A 22,201-nucleotide genomic window follows, 5' to 3' on the forward strand; every position below is an offset into this window, starting at 1 on the left:
TTAGAGTAATTTAGGGGGTTTTAGGCTAGTAGAAAATTTTCCTTCTAGGTCAAAGTTAGGGGCGGACGCTGTTAATACAACGGACTGTAAGCTTAAGACTAATTGGGGTCTCTATTGAAGAAGGTTAACGGGCCACATTCAACGGCGCTGCAGCAACTTCGTCCAACTCCATGTCGTTGCAAAAGATAAAAGGGTTATTCCACTAAAGAATGATGCCTCATATGGAAAGTCAAACAAACATACCTAGCCAATAGTTGACTATTACTTTGTTGGTCCCAGGGAAGTATTGTGCTTTCTACGTCATGTTAGGACCGTCGTACCACCAGGGGTCTTAAGTGTAGTGGGGCACCTTGCATAGGGCCCCCGTCGCCGACTTGTCACACTACTCCTCCTGCCGTCAACATCATCGCCAGCGGAAGTCAACAGCAATTATCGGTACATATTATTTCAAATTATACATATTAAATCTACGGATTCACCCAAGTGGTCCTCTATACCGCCAATACAATCTCCGTCTGGATTCTTGCCCTCATGCGGGTGATGGCGCTGATCACATTGGCAGCCAGGGCGGCATGTGTGCCCTGCAGGTTCCTGTAAGTGTTTTCCATGGAATCCAGGCGAGCGGTGACATAACGCCGGGAGAAATTGACGGCGCGCTGGTTCCATAACGGCTGGAACTCGTCGATGAGCGTTACGAGTCGCTCAGGCCGATTGGGGAACGTCTGTTAGTGGGAAAAGGTCAGTCGCGGTCTGCCTTTCTTTGAAGAGGGGCCAAAGTTCTTACCCTGGCGTACAGGTTGTCGAAGACGGCCAACGCGTCCCGTCGGCCATCAAACAAGTCCGTTCGATATTGTGCAATGCCGTTCATGTAATTCCACATGGCGAAAACAGCACGGATTGACGACAGGGCGTCTTCGGCGTTGGCGAGACTTGGATTGTTCATCCACGTGTTCCAACTGTCATCGCTGACACCCTGGCCCTCGGTCGTGTACATTCGTCCCTTCAACGACTGCGTGACGGGTTTCCAAGTCAGCAAAATGGTCCAGAGCATATGATTGCAAAACCACTCACGTTGAGGGCTCTTGCCAGATTGACCATGACATCCGGGTTACTGGATGATCCATAGGCATCAGCCACAGCCTCGGCGGCCGAACCTGCCGGCGGGTCTGCCTCGACGCTAGCTGGTACCCAAAGCCGGTAGTCATGGGCAAAGTAGTTGAACAGATTGGCGAAGCTGAAGAGACTGTTCTGGCTCTGATAGATCGTGGACAAGCCCGGCTCATTGTCAGCCATGTCGAGCTGTCCGGTCTGGAAGAACTGGGCGGCATGATTCGGGAAGATGGATCGGTCGTCTACGTGATCCGACTCTACCGTCTGATAGTTCACGCCTTGGACGCCAGCACTGGTGGCGGAGGTGTCTTCACAGTCGTTGGGATTGGCGATACTCCACCGTTCGTTGCGACCTAGTTGATCGACGTCAGTCTCTCTTGTCATCGGCTTCTGACCCTGCACGGCCATATCAACTTACCAGTCTCGGCATCGAGGGCGTCTCCGTTGTTGCCGTTGGGATAGGTTGGAAACTGGAAATTGAAGCCATCGGCGGTACCACCGTTAGCGTTGGCGTCCAATATCGGATAGTCCTCAGTTGACCCTCCACTAGGACCAGCAGCTCGCTCGTCCAGGCGTCTGAAGTGTGCCTTCTCACGTTCGCTGAGATCACCGAGATGCTCTGGTTTGAAGGTCAGATCCAACCCGGCGAAGCCTCTGCGTTTCAAGTCGGTGTCGTCGTCATCAGTGCTGTTATCAACAAAGAAGTTGTAATAGCAAATCAGTTCTGCGGTCGTACTGTTGTCGCTACACCCCATGAAAGACTTGTCGCCGAAGACAGCATATCCGTTGATACCGGGTGCCTCGCGCTCGGGAGGCTCTTCGCCACCGGTGAAGACGACGGCAGGACTCGCCACGCTGCCTATGTTGTGCGTGGTCCCGTCATCCCATCCAGATTGGATGGTCCCTGTCTGGACTACATCGGCGGACGCGGCCTGAGGCGCATCGATGATTCCGGGGGACCCTGTTCCAACATCATCGACGATGTTGATGGCGTGAACCAGCCGAGAAGTGAACTTGGCACCAGCGTTCTCCAGTGACGTCTCGTAACCGAAGAGCTTAAGCGTCATGGTAGTCTCCAGTACCATGCTCATGGCGAAGATGGAGTTGAAGGACCCGCCAGTTGCTCGTTTTGTGCTACTAGCAGAGTCATCGGGGACAGACAGATATCCAGTGGCAGCGTTGCTGATTCTCTTGTCCTTCACGGCCCCGGAGAAGTCTCCAAGCCCCGGCGGTGCATTCGTGCGCAACGTCTCGGACGACGCCAGCTCGAAGTCGACGTCAAACTGAGCGTCAATGGCGCCGGAACCCCTTAATGACACCTCACAGTTGAGCGATGGTGAGAAGGACACGATGCCTGGCTGCGAGGCCTCGAAGTTGGTGATGGCGCTCGAGAACATGTCGCGCGCTACACCGTCGCCGCTGTTAATGTCGAGCACGCCCTTGCCGTCAAAAGACAATGTCGCCGACATCAACAGGTCAGAGTCAAAGTACCCGTACGCCTCCTCGACTGACAGTGTCGGCGAGATGGTTCCCACAAGCGTAAAGCCGAATCGCATCTTGTTGCTCATGGAACCTGACAGGCTGATCTTGAGGAAGCCGTCGTCCTCGCAATCGTTGTCACTGCCATCATTGCCATAAATCAAGGAGGTGAAGTCGCTCTTCTTGATAGCCGGCTGAGTGTTCTCGTTATATGCCGTGGTTCGAATACCCTCGATGATGGTTTTCCAAACCGAAGACAACTTGCTCCAGAAGCGCGACTCAAGGGGATGCCCATCGGCATCATCACGCTTCCTCTTGGCAGCCGCTGCTTCGACTACTTGCTCATAGTACTTGTGGGTGTCAGAGTAGTCAACTCGGAAGTATATGTCGCCAGAGTCCCTCTTGGCCACCCGCGAGAAGTCATAACTGTACTCGAGTTCCATGACTTTGGCATTAGCTGGGGCTCCCCTTTTGATGAGCTTGTCGGGGACGTCATGTGTCGTCTCTCGTACTGCATGAGCTACAGCATACTTGCCGAAGCCCATGTTATCAGGCATACGCAGAACTGTGCCCTCGAGACCGCCCAAGTGCATGTCGTCACAGTTACTCTTGGCCGAATCGTCCATGCAAAGGAAGTAGGTCGACTGAACTTCTTGTCCATGGTGTGATCCGCGGGTCAGGAACTGCAAATGAGAACCTCCCTCACGCTTGTCCAAGTTCGAGACTGTGCCTGACGGTCCATCGATGACGACGAACAGGAAGGCTGCCACCGTAGCGTCGTCATTGTCCGCCACATCTCCAGCGGTGTACGAGAGAGGCTGCAGCTCAAAGACCGGCACGTCGCTGGTAGGCGGCAACGTTGGGAACAAGTCTTCAAGGTCGACAGGGAGGAATGGATTGACGTTATCCGGGGTGTTGCAGCAGAGCGGCTTTTGCCTCGAACTGAGACCGCCTGCGCAGAGAGATCCAGTGTCGCCCGAAGGATCCAGGGCCACCTCGACATCGGTAGACGAGCACTCGTTGTCGTCACACGTGCCCTTGCCGACCCAGTGACAGTTCTGGAAGTCGTAAGGGCAGCAGAACTTCTGCTTACACGATGAAAAGACGGCCTTGTAGATGCTCCGCGAGCTTACTTCATAGGGGGAGTCGGCTGGACAGTCACCGCAGCCGTCAGCCCAGTCGCATCCATCAACATAGCTACCCCACGTACTGCTCTCGCAACAAAACGCTTGCTTTCCAGGGGCTAGACAGTACTGTGATCCTCGACTGGAATGCGTTATCGTCGTTTCTCCAGCATGGCATTGTCCATGACACGATCCAGAGCCGCGCCAGGTACACGATTGGGGCATGGCATTCGTCGGGCAATAAACGTGCTTGTACATGTAGCCGTGAATATCACTGCCGCAGGTATCTCTGAACTTGCCGTTGGGCGCAGTGGCCCAGCCCGAGGGAGCAACCTCGTACTGGCTCACGCAGTCGCTGACCTTGCAAGCCTGGCCATTGACAGATGCCCATTCGGCCGTCTTGGCTACTGATGCGCGTTCCAGATTCAGCGAGAAGGATGGCAGCGATTCTCCCAGCAGGCCCTCGAGTGCCGAGAAGGATGTATCATCTTGATCAACGCTCCATATCATGACCCCGCCGAGGCCGACCTCTTTAGCCCAGTCGATCTTCTGGGCAAAGGTTGTGTTGTCGTCGTAGCTAACCCACATGTCCTCGTCGTCGCCGTACACGATGTAGTTGGCCGCGGCCGCCTTGTCGTAGACGACCTTGGGATCTTGGTCGGCAATGATATCCATGATCTCGAAGTAGGCCAGCGTGCCCGCCGAGTTCGTGCAGTCACCGGCTTTGGCAGGCCCACTGAAAGCGCAACCCGGCTTGGTGCAGTCGGTATCCTTAAGCTGAAAGGATCGACCATAGAAGCCGAGGCCGAGGACGACTTGGCCTGGGGGCACATCGTTACGCCACAGCAGGTCGGCAGCGAGCTTGATCTCCGTCAGGTTCGTATGGGCCTGGACAATGTTTCCAATGGGGTTATTGGCATCCCATACACCCTGGAATAATGCTGTTAGGTCCAATGTTACATAGTGTCTCTTGATTGTGACTTACATGAAGATCGTATGTCATGATGTTAGTCCAGTCGGCGTACTTGAGCATGCTGGGAACGTCGAACCTGGTGACATGTTAGTGGAGCTCGCAACCGAAGTACGCCCAATCGTTTCCTGACTTACCACTTCAAGTACCAATACGAACTTGGGATGGTAAATGAGAGACCATAGTCACCGCGCGGCGATGCTTGGAAGGTCTCCCGCAGCGTCTTCAGGAGCAGGACGTAGTTGTCTGTGTCTACCTCGGAACCACCACGATCACCAGCGCCAGGGTATTCCCAGTCAAGGTCAACGCCATCGAATCCGTAGCGCGTCATGAAAGACACGAGGTTGTCTGCAAACTTCTGCCTCTTGTCGGCATCTCCCGCAATGTCTGGAAACACGGCTTGTGTGGACGTGTCGTTGTCCGAGAAGGTCCAGCCACCGATGGACACCCACACTTCGAGCTCGGAACTGAGGGACTTGAGATCTTTGATAGCGGTTGTCTGCACGAACAGGCTTTCAGGTGTTGCTGAGTCCATGGTTGTGACCTGGAGCGTATCTGGATCGATGCTTTGACAAAAGAGTTAGTCAAGTTCTACAGCGAAGAGGAATGATATCTCACTAGGCAAAGGCAAAGTTGACGTGTGTCAACCCGTCAATGGGAATGCCACTGGGCGGGAAGGCTCTGCAGGACCTTCGGGCTGACCAAGCCTCGTAGTAGCCAATTACTTTGTTGTCGAGAACCTTCTTGCTGGAGCCTCCAGAAGGCACTTCCGGGTCCAGCACGCAGTTGGACTGGCACTTGTCATCGCAGAATTCCGATGTACTGCCACAAAAGCCGTATTGACTGCAGCAGACATTAAGAGGGCATGTTGTTCCTGAAGACGCAAGTCAGATCTAGTATCACTAAGATGAAGAACACCAAAATACTCTGAACGTCATTGACAAGGCGCTCCTCGTCTATGAAGAGGTAAGGTATAGGGCTAAGAGAAGATACTCACCAGGTACTTCGGCATATTGTCCACACTCAGCTTTGGCATCGCACTGAGAGTCACAGTCGTCGCCGCAAAAGTCCGGGCCAAAACCGCAGATGCCATCGTCTGTTCCTTGGAAGGAACCGCAGCATGCGACTGTCTTGCACTTTGTACCTTTCTTGCAGGTCGTCGTGTCGTCGTCGGCTCTGCGACGCAGCTGACTTATATTGTAGGGCAAGTTGAAATCATTCGACTCGAGGTTGAAGACATCTCTGCTTGAGACAACCTGGTGGGTTGTGGTTTCAAGTTTTGCGTTTGAGTTGTCTGAAAACACATATAAAATAATAGCAAACAGTAGTGGTAAAAGGAATAAAGACGCCGAGGCCGATCTCAACGTTGGAGAGGCCATCTTACTGGCCTTACTAGAAAAGAGTGTAAGAAAGCTGGAGGGAGAGACACAGCTATTCCAGCCAAGAGAACATTGCAAATACCATCTTGAGGTATATCAAGTAGTAATAGGTAACAACATCTTTCATGCGACGCGGTTCCTCGGCTAGGACCCATAACACCTGAGCTGAAATGGCCCGACATCCATAGACACAACCAAAGTCCCTTTCAGGGATCCGCTTCAGGCTCGGTGTTTTTTGCTCAGGTGATGCTTCTCGGGTGTTGCACTGTTTAGTTACAGCCTGGTGAAGAACCAGCCCTGAATGCATGCATGTGTGTGGATATCTAGCAAGAGAAGATTGCGGGAAGCCCGGCTGGCCGGCGTCTAGGCATCACACTTACAAAGGATTGCCGTCAATATCTCCCGATCCGCCCCGGAGAAAGGAAGCTTCAATTTAACTCCATCTTGTTGTCTGTTCTAAGCCGCGATGGACCGCTCAACTGCAGACGGGGAATGTGGAGACAGACCAGGGGAAGAAGCTTGAATGCCCGCGTCCCGCTCCCAACCTAGACAAGTGCTTACTCGAACAGGGTCAACAACCCCGGTCACGAACGATGCCGCGTAAGGCCAGCTGCGGGACGAACCAACATATGAATCCTCCCGACTTGGCGCCGAAATGAGGCTCCATTCTGCTCTTACAAGCCTGACTGTAGCTCACACTGCCGCTTGATGCGGCTGCCGGGAATCATGCCTTCGCGCGATGCAACATATGTGTGGCCATCACGGCAAGGCCCTCGCTGGTGCCTGAGACGTCGAGTTGTGTCCATTCTATCATTCACGTTTATGATGGGATGAGAAGGTTTCCCATTCCAATTGACGTGTAGTTCCTCAACATCTTCTTGAGCGTCGTTCAGGTCACAATGTCCTCTTGGGGATATTCTTTGCTGGCAGGCGTCTGCCTGCTTCCCTTAGCCTTTGGACAAGTCTTTGTTGGCAGTAACAGTTCGCAAACGAGCATTTCGGTCTCTCTACCTGCGCCAGCCAACATCTCAAGTAACTGCAAGTAAGTCTCTCCGGTCTGTCATATGACTCTCAATTCAAGGTCTACGAAGAGCCACTTTACTGACAATCTCATAATTACAGTGCAACATTCACGACTGAAGTCACCTGTGACAGAAACCTTCCTAGCATCGCTTTTGGCGGCTACTTCCCTAGCAGCGATGACTTGACGGAGCTCTGCAACTCGGACTGCCTTCAGTCGCTTGAGTCACAACGCATTGCTCAGGCAGATGCGTGTTCCTCGGACACCATGGTGCTTGAGGGGATGACCTATCCCATCACTGCTACGGTCGATGTGTTACTTTGGGCATACAACTACACATGTCGACGTGACGCAAGCACAGGTGACTTTTGCCAGCCAATATTCGATTCTTGGGCAAGCGGAAATGCGTCCGACGAAGTCTGCAGCGACTGCGTCCTCGGGACATACCAGATCCAGCTGGGCAGTGCCATGGTCTACGATGATGAGCTGGCATCCAACTTTTCATCCATGACCTCGTCTTGCCAGGCCACTGGCTATCCCATTACATCGCCAACACCTCTTTACGTTAATGCTACAGCCACGGCTACAGCAACAACAACAGCCTCTGCCACGCCTTCCAACTCCTGCGTGAGCAACTACACGGTTCAAGCAGGTGATGACTGTCACTCCATAAGCGTTTCCCAACAAGTATCTACCAGCGAATTAATATACTTCAACAACTTGGAGGCCGGCTGCACCGACTTCCCCTCAGCTGGCACCTCGCTTTGTATGCCTCACACCTGTGAAGTGTACACGGTGCAACAGAACGATACATGCTGGGACCTGGCCGAGGCGTCTAATGGGACGTTCTCCATTGCCCAACTCGTGTCGTGGAACATTGATATCAGTAACGGTTGTGAGAATCTCGAACTTCTCGTCGGGAACCAGATATGCGTCACGTACCCTGGGGAGACGCCGGTAGTCTCGGCGACAGGGGCGGCAGCAACGGCGACAACAGCCCCTGTGCCGACCAATATCGTCGAGGGCACCAACACCAACTGTAGCAAGTACTATCAGGTTGCTGACGACGATACATGCGCCTCTATCACGCAGATATACAGCATCTCGCTGGCAGATTTCTACTTCCTCAACCCAGAGATCAACAGTACCTCCTGCAACAACTTGTACTTAGACTACAGCTACTGCGTACAGCCAGTGGGTGATATCTCGACCTATGCCGGCTATGGGGGTAGCTCGACCTCGGCGAATCCCTGTATTGGCGGGACTACCACGGCTTCGGAGAGCTGCTACGCCACCACGTATTCGACGATCGAGGCGTGGACATTCCCGCCAGTCAACACCACTGGCAAGACGACAGGCGCAAGCAACTCGACGACTTGGGTCTCTTACACCGTCAGCTCTGTACCAGCATACCCCGTGACAGTCACCAGCTACAACCCGACACCGACTCCTTACCAAAGTGGAATGGTCGCAGGATGTGCCGACTTCTACTTCGTTGTTGGTAAGTCTCACGTGTAACTGCTACAACTCGAGCACACATGGTTTCACTTTGGGTTACCCCTTGTAGCTCCTCAGCTGACCTTTCTGCTCATAGAAAACGACACGTGCGCCGACATTGCGGATCGATGGGGAGTCTCAGTTGATAATCTGTATGCCTGGAATCCAGATGTGAAGACAGATTGCTCCGGCCTGTAAGTGACCTTGATCATGGGAAAGAGAAGACTGACCGCTGACGTGTATTTCCCCAGAATTGCCGGCGACTACGTATGTATGGCGCAAGGAACCGGTACAGTCACAACAGCATTGGTGACTGCGATAGCAACGGCAACCAGCACTGCCACGGCGACGACTACAAGCGCATCGTCCGCAACCGCCCCAGGGCCTACGCAAACGGGCATTCCTGCTGACTGTGATGACTGGGTTCTTCAGTCAGATAACGTCTATTGTGCTGACATGGCGAATAACGCCGGTATCTCTCTTGCCTGCTTCTATCAGATGAATCCAGCGGTGAACACGACGGCCGGCGAGTGTCAAGGGCTGTTGGCAGACTATGCTTACTGCATAGGAACTGAATCCAACGAGTGTTCATAAGCGGTCACGTCACTGTGTTGCGATTGAATCGTTTTAGGACCGTTGACCTTTCAGGAGCTCATCGAGTTGGATTTTTGTTCATTTACATTAGCATTAATTGCGGAACTCTTCTTGTTGTTGATATTTCTGGGTACACATTAGTGTCTTCTCTTGGAATTAATTCTTCTTCTTGTACTATTACGGCTATATACACATAGTCCTTATTATTGACCCCTACCTGCCGTTCTTGTTGTCTTTATCTATGTCATTTTCGTCGTCGTCTGACTCGTCGTCGTCGTCTCTCGTCGTCGTCTCTCGTCGTCGTCTCTCGTCGTCGTGGTTTCTACGTATTACTAGCTTTATATGACATGCTATGTCTTACATAGACGGGCCTCTCTAATCACAAGTCACAACATGACTTATTTCGTTTAAAGCAGGTATGATGACAAAGTAGGCATAATAGTCAGTCTCTGCTCCCCGAACTATGCGGTTGACAAGATTTGGCAGGGTCGAAGAGGGGACGGACTAGGCAGCAAAATACGCTCGACGGCCAACAGGTTATTCCCGGGAATGTTCAGGGAGGTTTCCACTAGCGTTAGATACCCATGGCCCCGTACAGCACGCTAACGGCGGGGCAAATCACACCCTCCCGACGAACTACTATAGCGGCCGCGTAGTACATCGGTACCTGCAGGCTGCAGGGATAGCGGCCCGGCTCACTGCTCTTCAGTCGAGCGCCTCAAGGGACCTTTTGTTTGCCAACTTACATCCACGACATGGAACAACTTCCATTATTATTTCTCCGCTGCTCAGATCATTGAGCACATTCATCCCCTCTCAGTCGCTACCTGCTGTTGTTCACACCATCCTCTGCGGTCATGGATAACCAAATCCGATCTTTCATGCGGGTCATCCGCAAGCTCGACAACGCCGATGACCTGATCCAGTCTTTTCCAGAATGGGAGAAATCCATATCATCTCAAGATGAAGGCTCGCCGACACTCGCTGCCCAAGACCAGCGGCGTATTCTCGATTTCCCGGATCCTGACACTCAAGCTACCAACATTGCAAAGTCGTCCACACTCAGCAAGGAGGACCTACTCAAGCGCGCGGCAGAGACCCCAGCACAGCTGTCTGCGACTGAAGTCGCCTTGCTCAAGAACCGCTACTGGCTGGAAATCTCGTCTGACGAAGAGCACGAGGTTACCTTGGCTCACGGACTGATATCCGGGCCGCATCGTGTTTCCGAGGAAGAGTTCAATGAAGCTGACAAACGCCTCAAGGCGATGCGGCATCCCCTGTACGCGGAAAACGAGGAGAAGGCCATCGAAAATGCCTTTGCTGAGCACTGGCGGCGTGAGAACGAGGCGTGGAGGGCGAGGCAGAAGCAAGAAGCCGAAAGGTCTATTCTGGCCAGGGCGGCTCCTTGGGTGAGGCGCCTATGGGATGAGGAAAAGGGCGAGAAGCATTGGGGATATGGCATTTTTGTCGATCCTGAAGCATTTGCCGACGACGAAGACGTTGAGGACTATATGTGTCGTCGAGACGGGATTTTCTTCCATGGTCGAGATGCGATCGGGGCAGGGAGCAGTGCCATCAACAACATGTGGAGGTTGCAAAGGCTTCAGTGGCCCGCGAATATCACTGCAGACGATGACACAAAGGACGAGAAGAACAACGAGGACTGCGGCAGAGAAAAAGAGGGTACTGATGAGAAGGCCGACGATGAACGCGCTGCCAAGTTTCAGAAACTGCGTGAATACTTCATATCCATTCGAGACCGAGCGCCTAAGAGGCAGAGGCAGGAACGGGGGACCGACACCGCAAGCACGCAGGCTGAACGTGGCGGTTTGACGGACGGCATCCTCCAGAACGTGTTTGTGGTTGTGGACAAAGCCAGCGTGGATTCAGTCGTCTCTGGAAGTGGACTGGTCGACGACATGTGGGTTTGGGCAGTCGAGCCCGATTACGACGAATCGAAGGAGACACTTGCCCCTGCTGTCGCCAGCGAGGGGTCGAACTCGACAGAGCCAGCCAGCGGCTACAGAGGCTACATGCGCGTTCGGTTGCAGCAACTTGTCAACAAGTTTTACGAGGCGCGGCGCTTTCACGAGAACGATTACCCGATGGCAAGACTCTGGGAGGCCGCTCAGAAAAGCAAACACCATGCTTTCGTCTCGACCAAGGACGACGAGGCGCGGAGCTGGAGCGTGGACAGGTTTGTGGGCAGCGCTATGAGAGCCCAGCCACCACGAGTTATGATGGGACCCAAGCCAGTCGGATCATCTGGAACTGGTGTTTGAATAATGGTTTAGATTTGTTCCCGTCAACGGCGAGTTGGTCGTAGACCTGCCCTTACGATATTACCCAACTCACTAAAAAACTCAATACTAATTTCAACTCGCCATGCTTCTCCAACCACTAGTCTATTAAAACAAGATGAAGTGTAAAGGACAACCGTATTGATGCCAACCAAATGTAACCAATCCCACATTGAATCATAAGCCTTCACGCCTGCGACAACTCCAATGTGTCGATCTAGGCAATCTTCAACTTGTCCTGCCCCCTCTGGAATATCTTCTTCCTGATAGACTGGTCACTCAGCCCAGAAGCGCCATTCATGGTACTGTCAAACACTGTCCTGGGCCCAAAAGCATTCAGCAGCCAGACGATGAAGGCATTGGTGCCCTTCCAGACATAGGGGCTCTTGGCGCTCAACACCTCCGGCACGACCTGGCGTGCAAACTCTTCGGGTTTCATCGTGGTCTTCTCGTGCGTGGCGCTCCTCTCCCTGATCTTGGCCTCCGTGTCGGCGTACACGCTGTCCGGCGCGAACTTGACATTGTCCGCCTGGATAATGGCCGTCGAGACCTCGCCCATGTATACCGTCAATACCTTGAGGCCGAGGGGGCTGACCTCGAGGCGGAGGGTGTCCGAGTACGACGCCACGGCGGCTTTGCTGGCGTTGTAGCCGGATGTGAAGGGTCCCGGGAGGCGTGCGAGGACGGAGGCGACGTTGACGATTGTGGGGGGTGAGCTGGAGGTGGGCACTGCGGCCAGGAGGAGGGGCGTGAAGGCCGTCACCATGTCGAACAGGCCGAAGACGTTGGCGTCGAACATTTTCCGGACGCGATCGGAGTCTGCTTCGATTGCGGGTGACTCGTACACTGATAGCTATTCTTTAGTACGTATGAAAGGGGGAAGTATAATGAGACGCACGAGCACCGGCGTTGTTGTAGAGGATATCCAGCGTGCCGCCGGTTAGTCTTGAGATCTCAGCCTTGATGTTGTTGATGCTGTCTTGGCTCGTTACGTCGAGCGTGAAAGTCTCAATGTTCTTTTGATCTTGCAGATTCTTCATAGACTTGAGTGAACGGGCGGTTGCGAACACTCGAAGACCCGCGGTGGCGAATGCGAGCGCCAGAGCATTGCCGGCACCTCCTTCGGTGCATCTATCAGGGTTACCAGTGTCAGTATCGCTATTCTAAATAGAAATGACCTTCAGGTAGTTTTTCATACCCAGAGATGAGGATGGTTCTTTGCTTTGAGCCTGCCATGACCAGATTATTCAATGTTAATGCTCAAAATTGCGTCTGAAGGTTTGAGATCTCAACCCTGCTTCTGCTGTGTGTGGTGTTGTCTGCTATTAGTGATGACAACAGCCTCCGCTTAAGTATTGGTGAGTACATGATGATTTGGAATGATTGATATTGTTCTCTTCATCTATGCCTCTTGTTTGCGAAATTGTGAACATCACCATCGCCGCATGGAGCGTACCGTGGCATTCAAATCGTATTAGTGATCTCCGTAGTCATATACGCGTATTCGTCAGGAAGACATGCTTCACTTGATTTGTAAGAACCTAATTGAGACGCCAAAAGCAACGGCCGGTGATGAATTTAAGCTTCATTTCGTTCCGGCCGAGGTGACTTGGATGTTCGAGGATGTTTAATAATCGTCCCAACTATGGTGGGGCCGTTCAGCAGGATGCACCGACCGCCGACGGGGTGGGTCTTGGGCTGCCGGATCGGTCTAGATGCCGTCCAGCGCCCGGGCTGCGGCATAGAAATGACCCGTCTTTTGTCCTATCGATATCATCCACATATTCCTTATCCTTGTATTCGGCTTGTCTGTTGTAAATATCTCCGGTGTCTGTGTCGTTGTTGCTGTCAGTGTCGTCTTTGTCATCGTCGTCCATATCGTTCCATCCATGATACACCGTCTATTCCTTGTCAGCGTTGTCTATCTCAACATCACGACATCTGGAGATGAACTCTGATCCAATCGGACGAAGGCTATACTAAGTTCAACGCTTTGGTAACATGGTCTGGTGCAACGCAACCCACGGAAAGAAACCTGTGTAAGTGACGAGCAATGATATAAGTCAAGCCTCGTCGGCTCCTTCAAGCTCTCTCATTTGCACCAACAAGACCATTCACACATTTCGTTCAAGAGCAAGCAACATCTGCCCAATATGTCTGGAAACCACTCCATCGTCATCCAAGCCCCGGGGAAGGCCGAAATCGTCGAGGCCCCCATCCCCAAGCTCAGAGAGGACTACCTCATCGTCAAAGTCGCAGCCGTCGCCCTGAACCCCACCGACGTACTGCACATTGACACTTTCGCACCCGTAGGCGCACGCGTTGGTTGCGACTACGCCGGCACCGTCGAGGAGATCGGCCCCAAGGCCAGCAAGGCTTTCAAAAAGGGGGACCGCGTCGCTGGGTTCGCCCACGGCTCCAACGCCCTCCACCACGAGGACGGCACGTTTGCGGAGTACATCACCGTCAAGGCGGACCTGCAGCTGGGCATCCCGGACAGCATCAGCTTCGAGGAGGCCGCAACCCTCGGCCTCGGCGTGGTAACGGCGGGCCAGGCCCTCTTCCAGAGCCTCGACGTGCCTTACCTCGACAATCCCGCCACGGAGAAGATGCCGGTCCTCATCTACGGCGGCAGCACGGCGACGGGATCGCTGGCTATCCAGTACGCCAAGCTCGCCGGTCTCTTCGTCATCACGACGGCTTCGGCGCATAATTTTGACTATCTCAAGAAGCTGGGCGTTGACGTCGTCCTGGATTACCATTCCAACACCGTCGTCGAGGACATCAAGAAGCACGCCGGCGCCGGACAGCTGAAGAACGTGCTCGACTGTATCTCCACAGAGGCGACCGCCAAGATCTGCGTCAACGCCTTTGGCGAGGCAGGCGGCGTCTACTCCGCCCTGCGGTTCGTGCCGGAGGAGCTCGTGTCGGCGATTAACGACAAGGTGACACTGAAGCTGAAGCTGGCGTATTCCGCCATTGGAGAGGCATTCCAGTTCGGACCGCTTTCGTTGCCCGCGGATCCGGCGGACCTGGAATTCGCAAAGAAGTTTGTGGCGGATACTGAGAAACTGCTGGCGGAGGGAAAGCTTGTGCCTCACAAACCGACTGTGGATGAGGGTGGGAGTGGTCTCGGCGGCGTACTCAAGGGTCTCGATCTCGTCAGGGAGGGCGAAGTCAGCGGCACGAAGTTGGTGTATCACATCTAGGTAGCCTGGCTGGTTAGTTCCCGCGGTACAACACTGCTTATCATGTCACAAGCATCAAGTACTCTAAATGTGTTGAGGATGAAATTGACTCGGAAAGCCGGAGCCAACGAACAATAACTGGATTCATGACTTTTGAGTATCCATAATTTTGTCTGTCGTAAAGACTTAAAGACCCTAAAGAAATGCGAAAATTTCTTGCATGCTCGCTTGCTGGACAGGGTATCCGTTGTTCCCCAAACACCATGCTCTATGCTCAGTCCGTAACCGTACTCGATGCTTTTGTGGCTTCATCACTCATTCATGTCTTTAATTCGTCACGCTTGAAAGAAAGCAGAAGGGTAAAAACAAGTCTGGGAAGGGGGTCATCGCGGGGGTCGTATCGGTGTGCCGAGAGGTGTGCTGTAAGCCGAGCGATCATAGCTCTTGTTCTTGGCGCGTTTTCGTTTGAGGGCAGTCCAGTCGGCCTTCCAGTTCAGAATACTTTGGTTGAGGTCGGGATCAACATCCAAGGGTAGCTGTACTTCAATAGCCTTGAGACCCAGACGAAGGTAAGTGAGCTCCGAGTCGTTTTCTTGAAGCTCTTCTTCCCTGCGATGAGTCAGTAATAGTGCTGGGTTGCTGCACGCTGGGACACATACAAATTCCGGACTCTTGACTGAAGAAAAATGATGCGTTGTGCTGCGCGTTCTGCGCGGGTGACAAGTAGCTGGTGGATATGCTGGACAATTGTCAGTTACCGTCTTATGAGTCATCTACTTGATTCTCACCTCCGATTCCTCTTGTCGGGCCTTGAGGTTCGTCATGAGGGTTTCCAATTCGATGTTGAGCTTGGCCGCCTCAGATGCGATGCGGAAAGCGTCGACAGCGGGTTTTTTCTCGATGGTAGGTTCAGGAGAAGGGGTGTCTCTTCTGAATGAGCTCCGCCATGAGGGTGAGATATCCGATAGTCCAGAGCGAAACCATGACGGCGAAGGTGAGGTCCACAGAGATTCATGCTCTTGCTCAATCTGCTCAACCGCCGGCCACGTCTTAGGCTTGCCTTGGGGTGTCTCTTGAGCCACATGAACCTCGCCAGTCATGACACCTTCGATCTCGTCAAGCTTGCCATGCATGGCGCTAACGCTGGTGTCCGGCACTTCCTCGCCCGCCAGCAGCTTTTCCGCTAATTCATTGAGTCGCTGAACTAGCCCAAGAGTGTCTCTGGTGGTCTGGGTGCCATTTTCGTCTGAATGAACGGATGCCGTGAGGTCGTCTTCAGTCCAGGATCGGGCCAAGGGGCTCTTAGCGACTGGCGTCGAGAATTGCTGGCTGGTGGTGGAAAACTGTTTGCGCGGCGGTGACAGCGGTGAGAAGCCGCGGAAACTCAGAGTTGAAGGTAGAGAGGGCGATGAGGCTTGCGGTGAGGAGGATTTAGGCGTGGCAACGTGCGGCGTTGAAGGCGGCGGTAGTTTGACGGCACGGTCATGGCTTCTCAGACGCCTCAGACCTTTGCATGGACTGTTGTCGTCCTCATTGTCGTTCAAGTCGATAAAACGTAGGCCCAGCCCCGAATCCGACCTGACGTCCGGCATGGCTGTGCATTGAAGTGTTTTGGGAGTGCTTTGGGCGGCGACGGGCCAACCAAAAAACCGGGTCTTTAGCCTCCTCCCGAGTCCTCTTTTGGAGGGAGGATGATCAAAGGAGTAGGTTGACGCGATTAGAGGGAAGCAATGCGACTATGAGTCCCGAGTCGGGTCAGGGCTGCATGCGCAACGGGTGACAAAGCGGGAGAGCGACGCTACCAATCGCCCAGAGTCAGGTATCAATCCGTAGGTAGGTAGTTACTTAGTGTAGTATTTCCGAATGGGTTCCGAGAGGCCGAATTGTGTGCGCGGGCGCTTGGCTGTGAATGGGAATCTGAATTTTGGGGTTGGTAGCTGCAGGTTAACTGCGGTAAGGTGTGATGAGGTGTGTCGGTCAGGAAGCCAACCAATGCATTCGAGTGAGAGTCTGGCTCCTTTGTCTCTGGCGCGTTGGACGCGATGAGAGGCGTCCAGTTCGTGTCGGGGGCTGGTGAAGGCTGGAGTCGGCAAGCGAAGGGCTGTGACTGGCTGGGCAAGCTTGAAGAATTGTGGCGCCATGCATGTGACCGCAGGGGGGACGTGGACACTGAGCTGGCAGGAGCTGCCCACATCCTCAGTAAGGTAGCCAAGGGCAGGTCTTGGAGACTTGGACTGGAGGGGACATCGAGGGAAGGGGAGACCACACACACTGGCACTGGGCGAGGCAGGAGGACGGGAGGGACGTGGACCGGGATTCTGCGGCGGGCGGGGGCGGTCTGAGCGGCATTGAGGCTGCCGCTGCATCGAGCTCGCAGTTGTGTTGCGTTGCATTGTGTGATGTGGGGGAAGGGAAGGGAAGGGGCGGACAGTCAGCCATCCCGCCCACGGGCAGCCTTTTTTTGTTCGGCTACCAGGAAGCACACGGGGAAAGTAGCTGCTGCTGCTGCGTGCTGCTCAACGAGAACCCCTCCACCGCGGTCGTCGGTTCAGTGGACGGGTCGCGTGCGACGTAAGTTGCTAGTGCGGTACTTTGGCGGTCAACTTCCCTTCTGCCGGTCACATGTGTCAAGCTTACTTGCACTTTGAGGCTTTGGCGTGACCATCACTTTGAGGCGCCTTTTTCCACACCACCTCAGTCGGTTGTTCAGTGTATCTCCCATGCTAGAGTGTCTACCTACCAGTCTGGCTGACACTGACTCCGAGGTTCCAAACCCGCAGACGGCTGGAGCTGAAGCTCTCGGCAGTTCCGATTGTTACCAAAGTACACTCGACAAGCACCTGCTCAACAACCCTGACTGTGAAACCAGGAGTCAACATCGAGTAAATATAGACAAGAGGCTCTCTCTGCTCGGAGGCTTTGAGAATCGAAAAAAAACAAAACCTCGGGCTAAACACTGACGAGCGGACACCACCGGGGACTTGTTTCGAAGCGCACCTCTCCAAGTCGGCTAACCCACACATGTATCGCGCTACCATCGAACGACCTCCGCAGGGGCCTATGACGCCGAGTCGGGGAAAGTAGCAGCGTACCTTTGCCGGCCCAGTCTCCTCAGTGGAGAGAAAGTTCCTGGCCCGGCCGCGGCCTTGCCTGGCTGTTCCCGGCACTGCACTCCAAAGCTCTCTCGCAACAGCCCGCCGCTGCTCCGTCTCCATCTTCATTGCCAGAAATAACCTACTCGAAACACCTTTTCGAGTAGCGCTGCTCGCACGCGACCTCTGTCATTATCCCCAATTGACAATGCAGCACTAGAAGTCCTCGTCCATTTTCACTTCTTGGAGACCAAACCCTCGACATCGACCCTCTCTGCCGTGCCTGCCAGGTTCCATGTTGCCCTGCGTCATATCAAAGCCTCGGTAAAGGCCCTGACCAGCTCGCTCCCGCGGGGTCGCCTCAACTCGAACTTCCGGAATACCAGTCAATCACCGGTCCCTCAATAGTCGCCCAACATGTCGTGGAAGAAGACGGACAAGTTGATGGACACCATCAGGCATTACGCCAGTTTCCCGGCGACTGGCGTGAGCTTGAGGCAGATGGTCCAGTTTGGTGAGAGGCCATCCGTTGGTACGTCTATCCCTCCCCTCCCAGTCGCTCCATCAGCCTCATGCCTCGCCTTTTGCGGCTTCCGCATGCGCCGCCTGCTTTCACTCGCGATGCGCCAATCCTATCAGCCTCGTCCGGTGCCGTTTGACCTTCTCGCTGACCACTTGCCTCTCTCCAGGAACTCTGTTCCGTGCATCGCAGTTCCTCGCCGAGGAACTACCAATTCGCTTGGCCCACCGCGTTCAAGAACTCGACGAGCTTCCCGATGGTCTCAACGATATGCCTTCTGTCAGGCGTGTGCAAGATTGGTACGCACAGTCGTTCGAGGTACGTCGAGGCTCTGCTTGCATGACGCATGACGGAACATGACTCACTGACGTCCGGTCGTTTTTAGGAACTCACACAACTGCCACGACCCGATTTGGATAGAAGCACAAGGGAAAGACTGTTGAGGCCGAGCAAAACTTATGGCAAGGCTCTACTCTCTGAGGCGACAAGAAATCCGAGTATCGAAGAGGGGCAATACGCATCTCTGCCGCAGACCAACAACGGCAATGGCTTCAACAAACAAAAGGCCGTCGCCGCACGGAGGTACTTCGCCATGGTGGACGACACCGGAGACTGGCCCGCCGAGCTTCGGCTGTACAACGAAAGATTTGCAAAGGCCCTCCACGGCATCAAGAGGAGACACGATGGCGTTGTGACGACCATGGCGCAGGGTATTCTGGAGTATAAGCGCAAGCGACAGCGCATGCAGATTGACAACAACATTCAGTCGTTCCTCGATCGCTTCTACATGTCGCGCATAGGCATCCGTATGCTCATCGGTCAGCACATCGCCTTGACTGACCAGAGCCACCACCGCGACCCCACTTACGTCGGTATCATCTGCACAAAGACGAATGTCCAGGACCTGGCTCAAGAAGCCATCGAAAACGCGCGCTTCGTTTGCGAGGACCACTACGGGCTCTTCGAGGCCCCCAAGATCCAGCTTGTGTGCAACCCGAACATTAACTTCATGTATGTGCCAGGACACTTGTCGCACATGCTTTTCGAGACCCTCAAGAACTCTCTCCGCGCCGTCGTCGAGACGCACGGTCAGGACAAGCAGGAGTTCCCTGTGACGAAGGTCATTGTCGCGGAAGGAAAAGAGGACATCACCATCAAGATCTCGGACGAGGGCGGCGGCATCCCCAGAAGCGCCATTCCCCTGGTCTGGACCTACATGTACACCACCGTGGACAGGACACCGAACCTGGACCCGGACTTCGATAAGAGCGATTTCAAGGCGCCGATGGCTGGCTTTGGATATGGACTGCCCATCTCGCGTCTGTATGCGCGGTACTTTGGCGGCGACCTGAAGCTTATTAGCATGGAGGGGTGAGTTGCTTGCGACATGCTTCAAATCATGCATGGACCGACTAACGCTCTGCACCAGATACGGCACTGATGTGTACCTCCACCTCAACCGCCTGTCCAGCTCATCAGAACCCCTGCAATAGGGACCAGCAGTCATGAGGGATAGGAATGCTCGAGGATTGACGCTGGGGCTGAGGTATAGTTTGCACAAGAGGCTCAAGGATCGCGAGATCACGGAACGCCGGCAAGTCGGCGACGCCCAAGAGATGATGAACCGGGGCGGCGACGCTAATCCAGGGTTTTACAAGCGTGACAGCGACCTGTAAGAACTTCTGGGCAATATGATTTAGTGGCTGGTTCCTGCCTGGCCACCATGATTGTGTGCCCAACTCACTCTCAAATTTGCCTTCTCGAGGGTAGAAAAGAGCCGGGTTGGCATGCAATCACTGACGCCGGGGTCAGGACGGCCGAAGCAATGTAAACCAACAGCGTGCTTGGTTTGGAATTCCCTGCTTGCGAGTGCTCGTAGCAATGCTACGAGATGTATGGCACACACACACACACACACATACACGCAATACTTTACTTTTTGGATATGAGGATTGGGAGGGCATTTTAAAAGAACAAACCCCGGCTGGGAATGGTCTTCGGGGTAAATAGGGACAGGCCGCATTCATACCACCGAGACCGGATGGCGGTGGCGTCTTCGTGTCTTTCTTATACCGCCTCTTCTGTCGTTGAACTTATTGGAATACATGATTGCGTGCATTCACTAGAGACGATTCTGTTCATCTGCAATTCCTGTGCATTATGCTACCTAACTATGATGGTAGCTTTAGGGCTGGGCCTGTTGGCCCGCCGGCCTCCTGTATCGACCGAACCCCTTCCAAAAAAGCAAAATAACATTCCCCCGTAACCCCGTCAGACCTCTCGAGTGTTTCGTCGAGATGCTGTGCTCACTCCAAGCTAGAAGACAAGAGAAAGAGAAAAGGAAGGAGAAGAGAAAGCGCAGCCGAACCGAGGATAAGCACGACCTAGTCAGATGTCTCGTCCTCATCGTCTTCATCCTGGTAAGGACCTTGAATGATGCGCTGCTGCTGCTGCTGCTGCGGCAGAGTTCTCTGCATATTTTGATGCTCCTTGCCGGACAGCTGCTTACGGTCTCCCTGTCTGTCCTGCGAAAAACGTCAGCGACCACCAAGCATATGTCGAAATGAGTATTAGCACTTACTGGAGCGGAACCGAAGCCGCTCTTCTTGGGCTGACCTCCCATGGTCTGGGGACGGCTTTGTCCGCGGAAGACGTTGTTGGCTTGGGCATTGTTCCGCGGGGCAACTTGGCGTGTTGTCTGGGCGGATGCCGCCGCTCCCATGACCGAAGAGCCACCAGACCGAATGGTTGGGGTCTTGTTCACTGCATGTTGACGACCAGTCGAGTCCCAGGCGTTGAATGTGACAACGGCAGACTGAGGCTGAGACTGGGGCTGGGGCTTCGGCTTCTGCTGAGCCTCTTGAGCATTCTTGAACCATAGTGCGGCCATGCCGTTGTCCAGCTCTTCCAGGCGAGACCGATTGGTATCGGCCGAAACTACGGATTCGGCGCCACGAACTGAAGAGGTGACACTCTCCGTGTCGGCGCCGCGAGCAACGGGACGGTAGTCCGGGGTGACTGAGGAGTTGGCCGTGCTGATGGGGTAGCCATTGAGAGCAGTGACACCATCAGTGCCAGTGATAGGGGCAAGAGGCTAGCACATCTGGTCAGCGGGACAATATTACCCTAGCTCGGAAACCTCACCTGATCATCTTGGTGGAAGTTGAATATCTCGGACGGCTCAGTTGGGAGACGACCCTCGAAGTCATCCAGCTTTTCGACGGGGTCCAGCGTTTGCTCGGGAGCTGCCCAAGGGGCATACCCAGGCTCCTGAGTGTTCGTCCAGTGCTGGCAATGCTTGCAGATCTTGAGAGAAAGTCAGAACGGTTCTATGGAGAGCAAGGGATTTCCAGGATAACTGACGTTGACTCCGTTGGTACGGTTGTTCTTGGAGAAGTCGTCCAGGATACGAATTTTGTTGCACGGCCCTTCACACTGGATCTCCTTGACAGGCTCGCCAGAGTGCTGCCGGCAGATCATCCCCGTGTTGGCGGCATTGATGTTGGCTCCACGAGAGAGTCTGTCCGTGACGAGCTTCTGCTGGCGTTTGGAGAAGGCACCCCAAGGGCGCCACTCGCCACCAAGATCGCAACGAAAGCTGTGAACCTGGTGTCAGCCTGTGAACAAATGTCGTGCTGCTGTGTCGAGACGAGGCACGCGGGGGCGGTTTCCTACCTTTCAGGCATTTTCTTTGCACTGTTGCCAGGTCTGGACTGGCCAGGCTGGCGAACACGGCGGAGCTCCTCAGGCAAAGTGTAGGAAGACATGGCTAAGGTAGAGATGCAGGGTGGCAATGAAGAAGGTATTGTTGCGCAGATGTGAAGTGTTGGCGCGATGTCTGTGTGGATGTGGTGAGAGGGAAAGGAAAGGGAATTTGGCTGTGTGAGTGCGGCGAATTTAAAGCTGTGGCTTGAAGACCGTAACCGA

At 54.1% G+C, this 22,201-nt stretch overlaps 8 protein-coding genes across 8 annotated transcripts; 4 read left to right on the top strand and 4 right to left on the bottom strand.

Moving 5' to 3' along the window:
- Positions 1 to 491: 491 nt before the first annotated feature.
- On the bottom strand, positions 492 to 6,147 carry KTXA-5 (Killer toxin subunits alpha/beta; the record flags this gene model as incomplete). The annotated part of the gene is made up of 9 exons (XM_066152161.1): positions 492 to 722; positions 785 to 1,009; positions 1,072 to 1,463; positions 1,529 to 4,643; positions 4,699 to 4,762; positions 4,821 to 5,249; positions 5,302 to 5,557; positions 5,681 to 5,939; positions 6,145 to 6,147. The coding sequence occupies 9 exons, from the start codon at positions 6,145 to 6,147 to the stop codon at positions 492 to 494; spliced, it is 4,974 nt and encodes a 1,657-aa protein (XP_066008360.1).
- Positions 6,148 to 6,961: 814 nt separating this feature from the next.
- CGGC5_v009381 (LysM domain-containing protein) lies at positions 6,962 to 8,990 on the top strand (the record flags this gene model as incomplete). Its single annotated transcript, XM_032035512.1, has 5 exons — positions 6,962 to 7,104; positions 7,185 to 8,584; positions 8,678 to 8,774; positions 8,832 to 8,847; positions 8,916 to 8,990. 5 exons carry the CDS (start codon positions 6,962 to 6,964, stop codon positions 8,988 to 8,990), a joined length of 1,731 nt encoding a protein of 576 aa, XP_031885376.1.
- Positions 8,991 to 10,031: 1,041 nt separating this feature from the next.
- CGGC5_v009382 (uncharacterized protein) lies at positions 10,032 to 11,456 on the top strand (the record flags this gene model as incomplete). Its single annotated transcript, XM_032035511.1, has 1 exon — positions 10,032 to 11,456. The coding sequence occupies one exon, from the start codon at positions 10,032 to 10,034 to the stop codon at positions 11,454 to 11,456; it is 1,425 nt and encodes a 474-aa protein (XP_031885377.1).
- Positions 11,457 to 11,691: 235 nt separating this feature from the next.
- ayr1-1 (NADPH-dependent 1-acyldihydroxyacetone phosphate reductase) lies at positions 11,692 to 12,710 on the bottom strand (the record flags this gene model as incomplete). Its single annotated transcript, XM_032035510.1, has 3 exons — positions 11,692 to 12,320; positions 12,373 to 12,605; positions 12,673 to 12,710. The coding sequence occupies 3 exons, from the start codon at positions 12,708 to 12,710 to the stop codon at positions 11,692 to 11,694; spliced, it is 900 nt and encodes a 299-aa protein (XP_031885378.1).
- A 917-nt stretch (positions 12,711 to 13,627) lies between these two features.
- TOXD-2 (Protein TOXD) lies at positions 13,628 to 14,683 on the top strand (the record flags this gene model as incomplete). The annotated part of the gene is made up of 1 exon (XM_032035509.1): positions 13,628 to 14,683. One exon carries the CDS (start codon positions 13,628 to 13,630, stop codon positions 14,681 to 14,683), a length of 1,056 nt encoding a protein of 351 aa, XP_031885386.1.
- Positions 14,684 to 15,045: 362 nt separating this feature from the next.
- Positions 15,046 to 16,254, bottom strand: CGGC5_v009385 (uncharacterized protein; the record flags this gene model as incomplete). The annotated part of the gene is made up of 3 exons (XM_032035508.1): positions 15,046 to 15,271; positions 15,322 to 15,401; positions 15,451 to 16,254. The coding sequence occupies 3 exons, from the start codon at positions 16,252 to 16,254 to the stop codon at positions 15,046 to 15,048; spliced, it is 1,110 nt and encodes a 369-aa protein (XP_031885379.1).
- A 1,917-nt stretch (positions 16,255 to 18,171) lies between these two features.
- Positions 18,172 to 19,767, top strand: CGGC5_v009386 ([Pyruvate dehydrogenase (acetyl-transferring)] kinase; the record flags this gene model as incomplete). The annotated part of the gene is made up of 4 exons (XM_032035507.1): positions 18,172 to 18,286; positions 18,444 to 18,592; positions 18,660 to 19,645; positions 19,704 to 19,767. The coding sequence occupies 4 exons, from the start codon at positions 18,172 to 18,174 to the stop codon at positions 19,765 to 19,767; spliced, it is 1,314 nt and encodes a 437-aa protein (XP_031885380.1).
- An 891-nt stretch (positions 19,768 to 20,658) lies between these two features.
- CGGC5_v009387 (uncharacterized protein) lies at positions 20,659 to 22,041 on the bottom strand (the record flags this gene model as incomplete). Its single annotated transcript, XM_032035504.1, has 5 exons — positions 20,659 to 20,799; positions 20,856 to 21,368; positions 21,419 to 21,580; positions 21,638 to 21,872; positions 21,950 to 22,041. 5 exons carry the CDS (start codon positions 22,039 to 22,041, stop codon positions 20,659 to 20,661), a joined length of 1,143 nt encoding a protein of 380 aa, XP_031885514.1.
- Positions 22,042 to 22,201: the final 160 nt, after the last annotated feature.

This window comes from Colletotrichum fructicola (genome assembly GCF_000319635.2).
Source record: "Colletotrichum fructicola Nara gc5 chromosome Unknown KSG_Nara_v1_contig05, whole genome shotgun sequence".
NCBI lineage: Eukaryota > Fungi > Ascomycota > Sordariomycetes > Glomerellales > Glomerellaceae > Colletotrichum > Colletotrichum fructicola.